General features: G+C 34.1%; 1 protein-coding gene across 1 annotated transcript; it reads left to right on the plus strand.

Annotated features, from left to right (window-relative positions):
- The first annotated feature begins 10,493 nt into the window (after positions 1–10,493).
- On the plus strand, positions 10,494–13,532 carry LOC127791844 (pentatricopeptide repeat-containing protein At3g29230-like). The gene is made up of 2 exons (XM_052321981.1): positions 10,494–11,300; positions 12,180–13,532. Exons 1-2 carry the CDS (start codon positions 10,656–10,658, stop codon positions 13,275–13,277), a joined length of 1,743 nt encoding a protein of 580 aa, XP_052177941.1. The 5' UTR covers positions 10,494–10,655; the 3' UTR covers positions 13,278–13,532.
- Positions 13,533–15,415: the final 1,883 nt, after the last annotated feature.

Here is a 15,415-nt window from a genome sequence, read left to right on the forward strand (position 1 = left end):
GCCAATGTCGAAATGACTCCAGGACTGCCATTCAAGCAAAGCTGAGATCAGCTCGGTCGACCGCCTCGGTCATGCTTAATCCGACCCTCCAAAACTATCACATGTAACAAAAATTGCCCAGGCCTACCTTTTCTAGCTTGAACGCTCGTTACTCGAGCATTTGACCTGGGGGGTTGCGGACCGTCCGGGTCCAATCTCGGCCCTCTTCTTAGGCCCAATCTCGACCCTCTCCTTAGGCCTAATCTCATCTCAATCTTGGTCATCCCTCTGGACCCAGCCTTGGCTTAGCGCCAGCCTACCACGATATTATTACGACTCCCACTGGATATCTGCATAACCGCCTTATGCTCCCAATGGATATCCACACAGCCGCCTCATGCTCCCACTGAATATCTATCGCCATCATGCTACCACTTGGGAACCTCCACCAGCGTCGAATAGTTAGTCTCATCACCTGCAAACGCATGACGCATGCATGCAGGAGTACATCTCCTCCTCCTATATCAACCAGCTCTCTTCAGAGCCAAGGTATGTTCTGACCTCTAATCTACTGATACACTATCTCTCCTTACTTTCTTACTTACTCGAGCGTCAGAGTGCTTGTAGGTGCCAGTCGCCCTCCAGACGAACCTGTCGTCGGAACCCGCACCCTACCGCTGCGAACCTGCCTTCGATCGTCTTCTTTTGGTCAGGAAGGAACAAGAATCAACTTCACTTTTAATTGCTTCTTTCCACAAAAATCCCTTTGAAGAACTTATAACTTCTTCATAATTTTGTGTTTCTTTTTCTAACAAGTTAGAAAATCTGGGCTAAAAGATTTTCCTACTCTTATTTTTTTTTTGCTTCATCTAGATTCATTCTAAAATTCTTGTTTATGTTCTAAATCATAATTCTATTAATTCATAGTATCATATGTTCATTTAAACGAACTTGAACCCTCCTTAGAGTTATAAGGAAATACATCTTTAAAAAACGATGCATTTATCGATTCCATTATAGTGTTCTTGTGTATATCTGGGTTTTTAGACTCAAACATAAGGAATCGATAAGCATTACTGTTAAGTGCATACCCAATAAAAATATAGTCCACTATTTTAGGACCTATTTTCATTTTCTTTGGTGTCGAAATAATAACTTTTATTATACACTGCCACACTCTTAAGTATTTGTAGGATAGTCTCCTACATTTTCAAAGTTCATAAGGAGTTCTTTTCTTTTCTTTTTTTCGGGGTATCTTATTTAAAAGATAATTGCTTGATAAAATAGCTTTACCCCATATGTTCTGAGATAATCCAAAATTTATTAACATCGCATTTATCATTTATTTTGATGTGTAATTTTTAGGTCTTGCAACACCATTTGATTGAGATGAATAAGGTGTTGTAACTTCATGTACAATTCCATATTGTGCACAGAATTCACCAATTGGTGTTTTATACTCATCATCTTGATCACTTCTCAATGCCTTTATTTTCTTCTTAAGTTGATTTCAACTTCATTCTTATAGAGAATAAATTTCTCTAAAGGTTCATCCTTACTTTTAAGCAGATACACATAACAATATTTTGTGCTGTCATCGAAAAAATTAATAAAATACGTATTACCACCTCTTGTTTGTATGAATTTTAAATTGCACACCCACTATGAATTAAATCAAAAGGTTCTGTATTTCTTTCAATTGTTTGAAAAGATGATCTCGTCAATTTTGCCTCTACACAAGTTTCACACTTATGTTTTGAATCGATATGAAAAAATGGTATAAGATCAAAGTTAATTAATCTACACAGCATATCATAATTAATATGACCTAGTCTACCATGCTATAAATTGGAAGACACAAGAAAGTAAACCAAAGGCTTATTTGTTTTATTCATAATGGTCATTACATTGAAGATTAAAAGCTCATTTGATACAAAATCTTTCCCAACATATATTCTATATTTTGACAAAATAACTTTATCTGACTTGAATACCATATGAAATTCATACTTGTTTACTAGTAACTCGAACACCAGGTTCTTACAAATTTTGGGCACATATACAACATGTTATTCAGTGTCAATTGTTTTCCAGATGTCATCTTTAACAACACCTTCCCCTGTCCATTAATCTTAGAAGACACAGAATTACCCATGAACATCTTTTCCCCATCAAGTGGCTCAAAAGTGGTGAATAATTCCCTATTTGAGCTGATAGAGTTGTAACTTGAGAGCCAATCATAAGAGTTGTAAGTTGGCTGCATTTCTAATTAATCTTGGACATATTTTGATTAATATCAGTATTTCTCTTTTAATACGTGGTAATACGTTCATCTTTATATTTTACTATTTAGATGAATCTCAAAGAGTGTAGCAATATCAATCGAGTTATAATGAGATCATACTAATGAGATCGAAAGATTGATACTTCATTCTTAAACTATTCTTGGTCATAGGACTATAGAGTGGGGCCTCTATAATACCGTCAAGACTAGTACACACTATGCATGCTTGTAAGAAGGGTAGTTGATCTTATTGACTACTTGTGTGGTGATATTAATGCAAGTGTGTAGGTGCTCATTGGTAAATGAGTTCACTGAATGACCTAACTTGAGAACACCGAAATGGTAATTCTTACTAAATGTCAATTGGGAGTTCTATGTGGTGACAGGTGCCAATAATCTCTTTTCCTAAGGTACCACAGTTATCTTGTATGAAGAGTGTTATGCTTTGATGCCACTATACAAGGTCCAGTAAGATGGGTCCCTAATAGGGTGGTTGATGAGAGGTCAATATTTCCTAAATCATAATGAATTATATCCCCATTTTGGCTTTATAATTATGCTTAAAATAAATAATTATTTGCATTACATATTATTACAGGATGAAGCAAGGAAGTTGACTTCTACAATTAATTAGGGGACATAAATTGAAGACGTTGGATTATCCATTATTGTTGCTAAAATTCATGGGCCAACTATGGAGTCTAGAGGATGTTTCAAGTGCACTTGGCCCAACTATCAAATAGAATCCAACATAAGAAAGGCCCAAGACCAACCAAAGGCCCAAGACCAATCAAAGGCCCAACAAAGGCCAATTTGTAGAAGACTTTTCTTTATTTTGTATTTTTTTTATGAGTGATTTACCACCTAAAGTCTTTTGTATTCTTATGAGTAGTCCACCACCTAAAGTCTTTTGTATTTTTTGTCTTTTAACTAATTTTCTTCCACTAGTTAGGTGAATGTTTTGTGAGTGCCCATTAGATATAATTATGTTTAGTTCAATAATTGTGTAGTTTGTATTGCATCTTGTGGACTATAAATAGCTCACTTGGGTGCATTTGTGAGAAGTTGTTATTACTTGAATCAAAGTTTAGTTTTACTCTTAGAGTTTCTCTTAGAGAATTGCTCTTATTCTCTCTCTTGTTTTCTCTTGTAATCTTACTTCCTTTCTTTTTTCTTTTAAATTCTTATGTCATTTATTGTTACTTTATTATTCACCATCTAAATAGCCGGTTAATTTCTATCTTTAAATTTCTACAATTTTAATTCTTGTCTTTTAATTATCCACCGCCTAAATGGCCGGTTAGTTTATGCTATTTTAATTCTTGTCATTCAAATTTTGTTATTTAAATTACGTCATTTAAATTCTTGTCAATTATCTTTTAAATGAAAATGAGTAGCTAAATCTAATATTGGGTTAAGGCAAGAACAATGTCCAGCGCCAATGATTCCCAAAGAAAGCTGCGCTTTAACTGAGTAACATTAATTTAAATTTTGGTATAAGTGTATTTTAATTATTCAGAAATCACTAGGTTTGAATTGGAGCGTAAGCCTAACTTAGAGCTTTCATGTCACGAATGGGAGTTACTAGAACTGGAAATGCTATCATACCCAAACCCGGATGATTAATTTAGTTGTTTCATATATTAATTGTAATTGGATTTATGGTAATTGCTTAAATTAAAATCCCAATTATCATGTATGGGGATTGCTTAAACTATAACTATCATCATCTCTAATTGCATTTAGTAGCAAACCCTCATATCTGAAATTAAATTAATGTTATTAACATTGTCTGCTAAAATTTAGGAATCAACGGGTTGGTGCTAAAATTGTCTTAACTCAAGTGCTATCTAATTTTATATCCTCACCTTAAGTATTTATTTCAACAACTACCTTACTTTATTTTCTAGTATCTGTTATCTAAAAAATCATAAAAAAAATTCTCGTTATCAATCCATTTAAATGCGTGTGCGTGTGTGTGACATTTTTTTTCTTTTACCATAAATAAATCTCTCAGTGGACGACTTGGACTCATCCAGAAAGTATAAATTTAAATTTAGACTACAACTGCACTCGTACACTGACGAGTATAAACCTCTCACCTAAATAAAGAAAAAAATATATATAAAATTTTTATTGTGTTTTGTTTTGTGTTTTAATTGTAGGGTGAGAGTGCAGACTGCACACAGAAAAACATTATTTAAGTAATGCAGAAAAGAAACAAAACATAATAAAAAATTTATACTCGTCAAAATTTGACTGCACTCTCACCTTGCAATTAAAACATAAACAAAACACAATAAAAAATTTATATATTTTTTTTTCTTTATTTAGGTGAGAGGTTTATACTCGTCAGTGTACAAGTGCAGTTGTAGTCCAAATTTAAATTTATACTTTCTGGATGAGTCCAGGTCGTCCACTGAGAGATTTATTTATGGAAAAAAAAAAAGAATGTCACACACACGCACACACATTTAAATGGATTGATAACGAGAATTTTTTTATGATTTTTTAGATAACAGATACTAGAAAATAAAGCAAGGTAGATGTTGAAATAAATGCTTAAGGTGAGGATATAAAATTAGATAGCACTTGAGTTAAGATAATTTCAGCACCAACCCATTGATTCCCAAATTTTAGCAGACAAGGTTAATAACATTAATTTAATTTTAGATATGAGGGTTTGTTATTAAATGCAATTAGAGATGATGATAGTTCTAGTTTAAACAATCCCCATACATGATATGTGGGATTCTAATTTAAGCAACTACCATGACTCCAATTACAATTAATATACGAAACAACTAAATTAATCATCCGGGTTTGGGTATGATAGCATTTCCAGTTCTAGTAACTCCCATGCGTGACATGAAAACTCTAAATTAGGCTTACGTTCCAATCCAAACCTAGTGATTTCCCAATAATTAAAATACACTCATACTAAAATTTAAATTAATGTTACTCAGTTAAAGCGCAGCTTTCTTTGGGAATCATTGGCGTTGGACACTGTCCTTGCTTTAATCCAAGATTAAATTTAGCTACTCATTTTCATTTAAAAGTTAATTGACAAGAATTTAAATGGCGTAATTTAAATAAAAGAATTTGAATGACAAGAATTAAAATAGCATAAACTAACCGGCCATTTAGACGGTGGATAATTAAAAGACAAGAATTAAAATTGCAGAAATTTAAAGGCAGAAATTAACCGGCCATTTAGGCGGTGAATAATAAAGTAACAATAAATGACATAAGAATTTAAAAGAAAAAAGAAAGGAAGTAAGATTACAAGAGAAAATAAGAGAGAGAATAAGAGCAATTCTCTAAGAGAAACTCTAAGAGTAAAACTAAACTTTGATTCAAGTAATAACAATTTCTCACAAATGCACCCAAGTGAGCTATTTATAGTCCACAAGATGCAATACAAACCACACAATTATTCAACTAAACATAATTATATCTAATGAGCACTCACAAAATATTCACCTAACTAGTGGAAGAAAATTAGGTAAAAGACAAAAAATACAAAAGACTTTAGGTGGTGGACTACTCATAAGAATACACAAAATTTTAGGTGGTAAATCACTCATAAAAAAAATACAAAATAAAGAAAAGTCTTCTACAAATTGGGCTTTGTTGGGCCTTTGATTGGTCTTGGGTCTTTGGTTGGACTTGGGCCTTTCTTATGTTGGATTCTATTTGATAGTTGGGCCAAGTGCACTTGAAACATCCTCTAGACTCCATAGTTGGCCCATGAATTTAAGCAACAATAATGGATAATCCAACGTCTTCGATTTATGCCCTCTAATTAATTGTAGAAGTCAACTTCCTTGCTTCATCCTGTAATAATATGTAATGCAAACAATTATTTATTTTAAGCATAATTATAAAGTCAAAATGGGGATATAATTCATTAAGATTTAGAAAATATTGACCTCTCATCAGTGGTTATTGAGTATAATCTGAATCATACGAAGGTAGGTGAGTACGCAAGATGGAATCTATCGACCTTAGTAAGATTTAAAAGGTATATGCCTTATGTGAATAATGAAGTCACAACTCGAGGAGTCGTTGACCAATGCAGATAGTTGAGAATTAATAAGAGTTATTAATTCGACTATAGGAGTTGTGGACTTAACATTCGTACACATAGTGTTAGTTATTAGAAGTTTGACATTTTACCATACTTCTAGACTATACCGGGGCATTATGATAGAGACATTGAATAGCACTGAAACTTATTACGGAAAAATTCATTAGAAGTGTCGTTTGCAATTCATTATGATATGGGGGCCATGATACGTTGCTAGATGTCAATCTTGGTCTAAGGGTAAGATAATAATTTTTTCATGAGATGAAATAAACTAAATATCATAATTAAAGAGTTTTATTAGGAGTAGGATTCTATAAATTGCCCTTTGCCATTTTCATAGTGAACCTATAAGGTCACACACAAACAAATAGGAGTTTCATGAAATTTTTAGTGGGACCAAAAAATATTTTTGGGACCATAAGAATTCGTGGATTTTTGGGATGAGCTAGCACTCGTGGAAAAATTCATGGGATGTCGACAAAATGAGCAAAAAGTAAAATAAGGTGAAAAACCCACAAATGGGTTAGGCCTTGGCCAATCATGTCTAAGACATGCTTGGGCTTTCTTAAATACCTAGTTTGACTAGGGATTGTTGTAAGGACTCTCTCATTCTTACCTCTTATCCCTTTGGTTTTGTAGAGAGAGAAAATGATTTTTGAGAAAAACCAACCATATCTCCAAATGTTGGATTAGCATGGTTGGTGCAAGGAGATTGAAAGGGCATGCTCATAGACATCGATTGAAGCTTCTCTTTGGTGTGGATCATATATAGAGGGTGGTAACAACTCATGGCACAAAGATTCATTCATTCTTCATCGAACAACCAAAAGGTTTGGTTTTCGTTATATATTCTTTATTTTTGAGAGATTATATATTTGCAAACTAGATTCGATCTCTTCGGGTTTCAAGTTTAGCCAAAGAGTTTGGTTGATCCAAAAAAATAAATAATTTTTAATTTTCCCGCTACGTTTGGATTTAAGAAACCCAACATGAGCACACATGCCTTGTGGCACTAGTGTCAATCCACTATTCCCTCGAGTTAGACCTAGCCAAATTCACCTTAGATATCATGGCTGATAGGTTTATATTGGACATGTCTATCATCATGGTATCCACCACATGTGCCTCATGGGCCCTGGTCTTTCTCTTTGGAAGTCTGCACTTCATAAATCTGTGACCCATCTTGCCATAGTTGAAGCATTTCCCTTGGAACTTGTTTTTGGAGACTCCTTTTTGAGGTCTCAGCTTTGGCTTGTTTTTCTTATATTTGGAGCTTTGCTCATGCTCCAATACATTCGCTTTAGCAGCAACAGAATTGAAACTTTTCTTCTCTAACCCTCTATTGTCTTCTTCAATTTGAAGTCTAAAGATCAGTTTCTTAAGATTCATCTCCTTTTTCTTGTGCTTAAGGTAATTCTTGAAATCCTTCCAATTAAAAGGCAACTTCTCAATAACAGCAACAACCACTTGGAAAGATTTACTTGGGAAAGATTACTTGAAATTCTTGCACTTGACTAACCACCATCCTGGAATCCACCATTTTGAAATCGAGGAATTGTCCAACTATGAACTTCTTAATTCCAGCATCCTTATATTTGTATTTTTGGTCTAAGGATTCTCATAGTTACTTGGTAGTTTTCATCATAATGTATATGTTGTACAATGAATCATACATACCATTTAAGACATAATTTATGCACAAGAAATCATAATGCATCCATGCCGTAACTGCATTGATTACTGGCATATCTGTTTCACCATTCTTTAAAGTAGGAGCATATTCAGTCAAGAATCTTGTAAGATTCAAATTAGTGAGGTAAAATAACTTTTTTTGCTGCCACCTCTTCAAATTCAACCCGTTGAATTTCTCAATCTTTTCGCCATGACTCGCAAGCACTACAACAAGTATCTAGGTTGCAGGAATAGATCCTTGAGCCACATTATTAGAGGTTCCAACAGAATTCACAAGAGTAGCATCTCTTGAAACAACTTATTCGTGAGAAATCTATTTTAAGATTGTTAACCAACAACAATAAAATAATTATATTATTAGCCAAACAATAATTATATTTATAATACTATAATTATTGCTTAAAAATATAATTATTATAATATTATATTTAAACCAGCAGTACAAAAATATTAAAATAATACAATATTACTCAAGGAAAAATAAAAGTACAATAATATATGAAGGGATGATAAAATCAAGAGCTGTGTAAAACACAGTTTCCTTAAAATATATTCGTCGTCTAATCAAAAGTTCTAGAGACTAATTGGTGTCTGTTTCACAAGATACAACAGTTTACAGATTGATAAGTTAGCACAAACTTTAGAACCTAACAGCGAACTGGAACAGTAATTGAACACTATTAAAACTAGAAAAATAGGAGAATTATTAGAAAATAATTCTATTGAGAATTCTCTCATTTTTTCCAATAGAGGAAGCCCTCTATTTATAGAGGAAGAAGAAAAGATGAAGAAGAAGAAGAAAAAGAAAGGGGAGGCGGCTAATTGAGGGAGAAGCTGTGGGAGGCTTTGTAGCCTTCCTCAATTATATATATATATATAATAACTTTATAATATATAATGAAGTAAACCCTTTTATATATATTAATAATTGAAATAGTAACTTGCATAGTACTATGTATTATTAATTTCAATCAACCACCTCGCACAGTGCACCCTTATAATTCAATGCATAGTGCACCTTTTTTATTTTTTCCTTTCTTTTACTTTTACAATAATATAAATTATATATTATAATACACATATCTCAAACGATTTTTCAATTAATTTTTTATTCATTAATTTATCAATTTGGACATGTGAATATACAGATATTCCAAATTTTCCACCATGTGTTGGGTCGGGTTTCCCTTCTAGTTGGAAGAAGACCCAGTAATGGTTAGGTATTCTTAGAAGGATGACCCGATAATGGTTGGGTATTCCTAAATTGATGGTCTAATTTCTTTCACTAATATTTTTATCTCATAGAACTAAAATACCCCTTAATGATATTAGGGTTTTGTGCCTCTTAGGTTATAAATTTCATGCATAATAGGTGAGAAAAAACAGAAGGAAAAACGAGTGGAAAAAGAAAAAAGTTCTTTGTTCGATTTTGGATTTCTGTTTTTGCCTGCGCAACTGTGATAAATGGACGATCATATAGTGTTTTGTAGTCCGATTAAGTTGAAATTTGGAGGGTATGTTCAAGACTCGTGGTTCTAGGATCCAAACAATAGAGATTTGATTTGGAGACCGAAAACCTTGGTAATCGAGCTGTTTTCGTACTACATTGTGGTTCGGTCTGTTTTTCCCTAACTCATTTGTTACTTCATTGATTTGAGATAAGTTTGATTCTATGTTTTGTCTCTTGCCTCTTATGATTGTTAAGAGGATTTCGATTTCTCGATTTTTACTCCTCACATTGAGGGGGGGTTTCACGTAAATTGGTTATTTCATTTATTTTTGTGATTGCATTAGTTACTTGACTAGTTGCTTTATTTCTTCACAAGTTTTCACAAGTTAGGAATTTGGTAAATTGATCTCAACAATATGTGTTTTGTTCTTATTAGAAATAGAAGTAGATGTATGTAGTATGAGTTAATATTTCAATTTTATGAAATTGAAGATAAATAAATCAAATATTTTTAACCACAACCATAAAAATATCCTTTAGCAATCTTTCTTTTTCCAAAATAAGTTATTATATTAAGAGTCTTAAATGAAAATTTTAATTTTAAATTCTATCATAGCCAAAATATGAGAATGAATTCTACATTTCCAATTTCATTCATTCCAATGTCCAAAGATAGTTTTAATTTAACCTAAAAGTAAATTTGTTTTCAAAGAATAGAGAAAGGGAAAAACACTCTCTTCCATTGATTCAATTGACCATAAGCAGATTTTTAGGTTTAGGATTCACATTAAACACTCTCTTATTACACTCTCTCTTTCATGTTAGATCCTTAAATACTGTTGGTTTACCATTAAACAAAATTAAACTTACACATTGTGACAAATTTTTAGGTTTAGGATTCACATTCACTTGAGCTGAGGAGAGGAGCATAAGTCAACTCCAGACTCCAGTTAGTAAACACTCTCTCTTACATTGATTCAATTGACCATAAGCAGATTTTTCAGTAGATTGAGTAGACTTGTAAATTTATATGAAAATATTATTAACAAAAATTTTTAGAAAAATATATCAGGGAACTCAAGACTCCTCGTAAAGCTTAAAGCTTTTGGTGCTTTTGCTGTGCACCCTGTTGGCCATGTTCTTCTCCCCACCTCACTACCATGTGCTTTTATTACTCGGTTCACCAACTTCTATACCTACTTCGAATTGCCAGAACAACGCCGCAAATCCTCCAAATCCACGCCCAACTGATCACCACCACCCTCATCTCCGACCCTTTCGCCGCCGGCCAATTGCTCGCCTCGTTGATGTTAAGCGTCTCTAACATCACGTACGCCGGCCATATGTTCACTCGAATTGCCCAACCGAACACCTTCATGTGGAACACAATGGTTAGAGGCTATGTGTCGATCTCAAACCCAGAAATGGCTTTGCATTTTTATGCAAAAATGAGGAGGAATGGCCTTCTGGGGGACGGCTATACGTACCCATTTGTGCTGAAGGCGTGTGGAATGCTGGGCGGGTCCTGGGAGGGAAGAGAAATTCATGGGGAGGTTGTGAAGGCTGGGTTGGTTGGAGATGTGTTTGTGAGGAATGGTTTGATTGGTTTGTATTGTAAGGAAGAGGAGATGGGTTGTGCTCGGCGGCTGTTTGATGGTTTTCGTGGGAGAAATTTGGTGTCTTGGAATTTGATGTTGGGTGGATACGTGGGCAGTGGGGATGCGAGGGAAGCGAAGAAAGTGTTTGATGAAATGCCTGACAGAGATGTGGTCTCTTATTCCATTATGATTGATGGGTATGGCAAGGTCTGAGGCAATAAAAAAAGTCCACTAGTTATGGGGATTTTCTTTTGTTTTGGCACCATTTGGCAAGGTTGAGAGTTGTTGAGGAAGTTTAATTGGCATCATCTTGAAGAAAAATGAACGAACTTAAGAAAAGTGTTTCTGAAATTGATTTTGAGAACTTTCTTCTTTTTTTTTTTCTTTTAAAAGTACAACCCATCTTAGGGAAAGAGTTGAGTTGAAGCATGTTTACTTATGTTTTAAAGGGAGAAAAAAAATGGATTCATGGAAGACTCAGGTGTTTTAGGAAAGTGTCACCTCATCCATCTTTTTTAGCCGTGGTTCACTCACTGTCACTGATTGCATCTTGGGTCTCTTCTCCGTTCAATTTACTGAAAAAGAATTATTAAGAATGATTACACACATAAAACGGTATTCTTTTCAGACTTTTGTTTAATTTTTTTTTATGTTTAAAACACAAAAATCAAAAACCATAAGCTAGGATTGGAAAGACCAATTATAATTTCAAAATGGTTATTATCATTAGCTTGTTGAGTTTTAAAGAAGCAATTTATGTAAAAAGACTATTCGTGTACAGAAGGTGTCCTGTTATGAAAATAGGACTTTGGTCTTAACCAAGTGTGGTTTCTCTCTCTTTCTCTCCCTCCCTCCTAGATTATTCCCCTCGACACACTCTTTTCTGTGAACTCTTGCTATTTGTTGGGAAGATTATATTGCTTTAGAGTCTTTGTAGAAATATCTCATCTCATATCAAATGATATGCTAGTAGTTCTGCAATTGAGTTATTTCAATACATATTAATGAGTTATTCTATAGAAAAAATTTTACCAGTGTGTCATTAGTTTAGTTGTTTTGACGTATGTTGTTTTGCTTTCTTCACAGAAATTTGGTGATATTATTCGAGCTAGTGTGCTCTTTGACTCCATGCCCATCAAGGATTTAATTTCTTGGAACTCTATGATTGATTCTTATGCAAAGGCTGGAGATATGGTGGCAGCTCAGCAATTATTTACAGAAATGGAAGAGAAAAATGTGATTTCTTGGAGCATTATGATTGACTGCTATGCTCAGCATGGAAATCCCAAAGAAGCCTTGATTCTGTTCAGGCAGATGCTTTGTCAAGGCATTAAACCTGACAAAGTATCCATTGTTGGTGCATTATTGGCTTGTGCACAATTAGGTGCACTTGATCAAGGAAGATGGATACATATGCACATGAAGAAGAAGAAAATTATGTTGGACATTGTTGTTCAAACCGCTTTAGTTGACATGTATATGAAATGCGGAAGTGTGAATGAGGCTTCGTCCATCTTCAACGGCATGGCGGAAAGAAATATTGTTACTTGGAATGTGATGATTGCTGGACTTGGTTTGAATGGTTTTCCAGAGGCGGCTTTGGAATGCTTCAGTCAAATGGAGATGGAAAGAATTGAAATGGATGATTTGATTTTTCTGAGTGTTCTTGCTTCATGTTCTCATGCAGGTTTAGTAACTGAAGGCCTTGCTATCTTTGACAGGATGAGAATTCATGGTATTAGGCCTAAGCTCGAGCACTATGGTTGCTTGATCGATCTCCTTGGCCGTGCAGGACAACTAAATCTAGCTCAAATGGTTATCAACTCAGTCCCTGTGAAACACAACGCGGCCCTTTGGGGATCTCTTCTTCTAGCATGTCGAACCCACAAAAGCGTGGCACTTGCAGAACTAGTGCTGGAGAAACTTGTGGAGCTCCTAGCTGATGACTCCGGGGCTTATGTTCTTATGTCAAACATCTATGCCGAAGCCGGAATATGGGAGGGTGTGTCCAAGATAAGAAAACTGATGAGGGACAGAAATTTGAAGAAGGAAACTGGAAGGAGCCTAATAGAGGTAGATGGCAGCCTTGTTGAGTTTGTTAGCGGTGAGAAGTCTCATATTCAAAGGGTGGAAGTAGACAGAGTCATTTGGAGCTTAATGAAGATGGTGATGCCTTCAGAGTAGGCTATGAGAAAAGGGGATTGAGTTGGTTACATACTTGCGTGTTGTAGCCTAAACTTGATTTGAAGATACGGCAGCTCTAACACTTGGAATGGTGCTGGTGACTGGAAGTCTAATCAGGGCATTTACAGTTTCAGTTATCATGATCAGAAGCTTTTATATTATTGTTCTGCATCTTCTGTTTGTGGGTAGATGAGATTATAGATGAGATTTTTCAATATTTGAAGCCCCCTTTCAAACAAATTTGGGAACGTAAAACTCTGTCCAAAATATTTTTCCTTCTAAAACTCTATAATTTAATCTTTTTTTAATATTTAAAAAAATTATATTAGTTGGTGATAAATATATCATATTTTGAAATATTTTATTAACTAATACAATTATTTTGGAACTAAAAATAATGTGTAATAAATGCCCATTGTCTCCCAAAACAAAATACATTTACTACATGTTATGACAATAGTTACCATTATCCAAAAAAAAAAAAAAAACTTTTTAAGTCTAAAATGAGACATAATAAATAATATATTTAATGCTCTTTAACAATAACTTGAATCATTAACAGATGTCATTACTTTATCTTAAATTAAGAGCAGGCAAAGAGATTTGAAGCCAAATGAATTTACTGCAAGTTGGTGCTGGCTTTCTTGTACAATCACTTTATGCCCTTCCTGTTCTTCGTATTGTTAAGGTTTAGAACTTTTAGCCATATTTCTTCTTTCTCTGTTTCTTCATTCTTTTACAATCTTCTTTCTTATCTGAGTGATTATAATAAGGTTTCTACTTTCTATCGAATCAGTATAAGAAAATTTCTAGTCATTTTAGAGAGAAACAACAGTTTGGCTAGGACGGCGCCTGTTTGTGGGCACCAGGTGGTCGGCGAAAAGCCGAACAGAGGAAGCAAAGTTGAAGGCGTAATGATCCTGGCGGCAAAAATTTGAAAACAACATAGCTTATTTTATTACCTCGCGCAATTGGTTTACACTGATTTTTCAAAGGATGGGGCTGCTATTATATATGTGCACAAGTTGTCGCTTGACATTATCGCTTTCTGTTCATGATTGAACAGCTAATAGAAGATTTGCATCTGCCGCCAACAAATCAAGCATGAGGATATATACATATATGGAAACCCATACGCAAACCACAAAATTTGTTAAAATAAATAAAATAAAAAAATAAAGTTGTATTAATATAAGATTAAAATATTTTTTCAGACTAAGATATAAAATAGTTAAGATAAAGTTATAAAATAATTCAAAATTTTTATCTTGTTAAATTTTTTAAAATAAATTAAAAGACACATACGTCATTTTTTTTTATCTATAAAAATTAAGATAAATTTATTTGAAGAGGGAGAGATACATTTATTTGAAAAAATCTAAATAAGAAGTCACGTGACTTCGTTTTCAATGATCATCGAATAAATTTAACAAATACAATAGAAAGTACTTTTGTTTAAAATGTTTTTCATATTTTGTTGACGTTCAGAATTAGCAGATCGTGATTCGTAGGCCCGTAATGAGAAAATAAGCCAAAACGCAAAGAGGAGAAACAAAGTAGAACATACACGGAAATTTTTTACGTGGTTCCGCCAGAACGTTGCCTACTCCCAAAACGTTGCCTACTTCACAACTGTTCTCTAAGTATTCCGACAAAGTAACCGTATATCATTTCTTTTTTTCTTTTACAACGGTTTTTGACCCCTATTTATAGTGTTGAGTGTTTACAAATTACACAAAATTCAAAATAATAGTATAATATTATGGAGACAAGAAATCATTATTGATTCCATAAAATCGGGAGTGGAATCCATATTACCAGGGATTTGGTTTGCCTTAGATAAAGTAGGTGGGTCCCGGCCTCTAATTGTTCCGCAATTTTATTGTTGTGTGAGCTGAAGGACTAGGCCAACGAGAAGTGTTGCTGAGAGTTTGCTCGGTTAAGCCAGCAAGCTGAGAGCATCACTAGGAGTTCGCTTGGTTCTGCAGTCTAAGTTTGGGTCTCAGCGACGTATGACCTTATTCTAACAAGCTTGGCCTTAGGTCTATTGGGCTTTTGGCAATTGGGCCAACCTGCTAGGTCGTGTCCAGTCCATAAGAAGTGGTGCAAAAAATATCTACAACATATTTCACTTTTTC

Source organism: Diospyros lotus, chromosome 15 (assembly GCF_014633365.1).
Source record: "Diospyros lotus cultivar Yz01 chromosome 15, ASM1463336v1, whole genome shotgun sequence".
In the NCBI taxonomy this organism is placed as follows: domain Eukaryota; kingdom Viridiplantae; phylum Streptophyta; class Magnoliopsida; order Ericales; family Ebenaceae; genus Diospyros; species Diospyros lotus.

What these genes read in the sequence shown, in the direction of transcription:
- LOC127791844 (XM_052321981.1), top strand. Translation starts at nt 10,656, where the DNA reads ATGTGCTTTTATTACTCGGTTCACCAACTTCTATACCTACTTCGAATT. An exon ending in TGATTGATGGGTATGGCAAG is followed by an intron (nt 11,301 to 12,179) that starts GTCTGAGGCAAT and finishes CTTTCTTCACAG; the next exon opens with AAATTTGGTGATATTATTCG.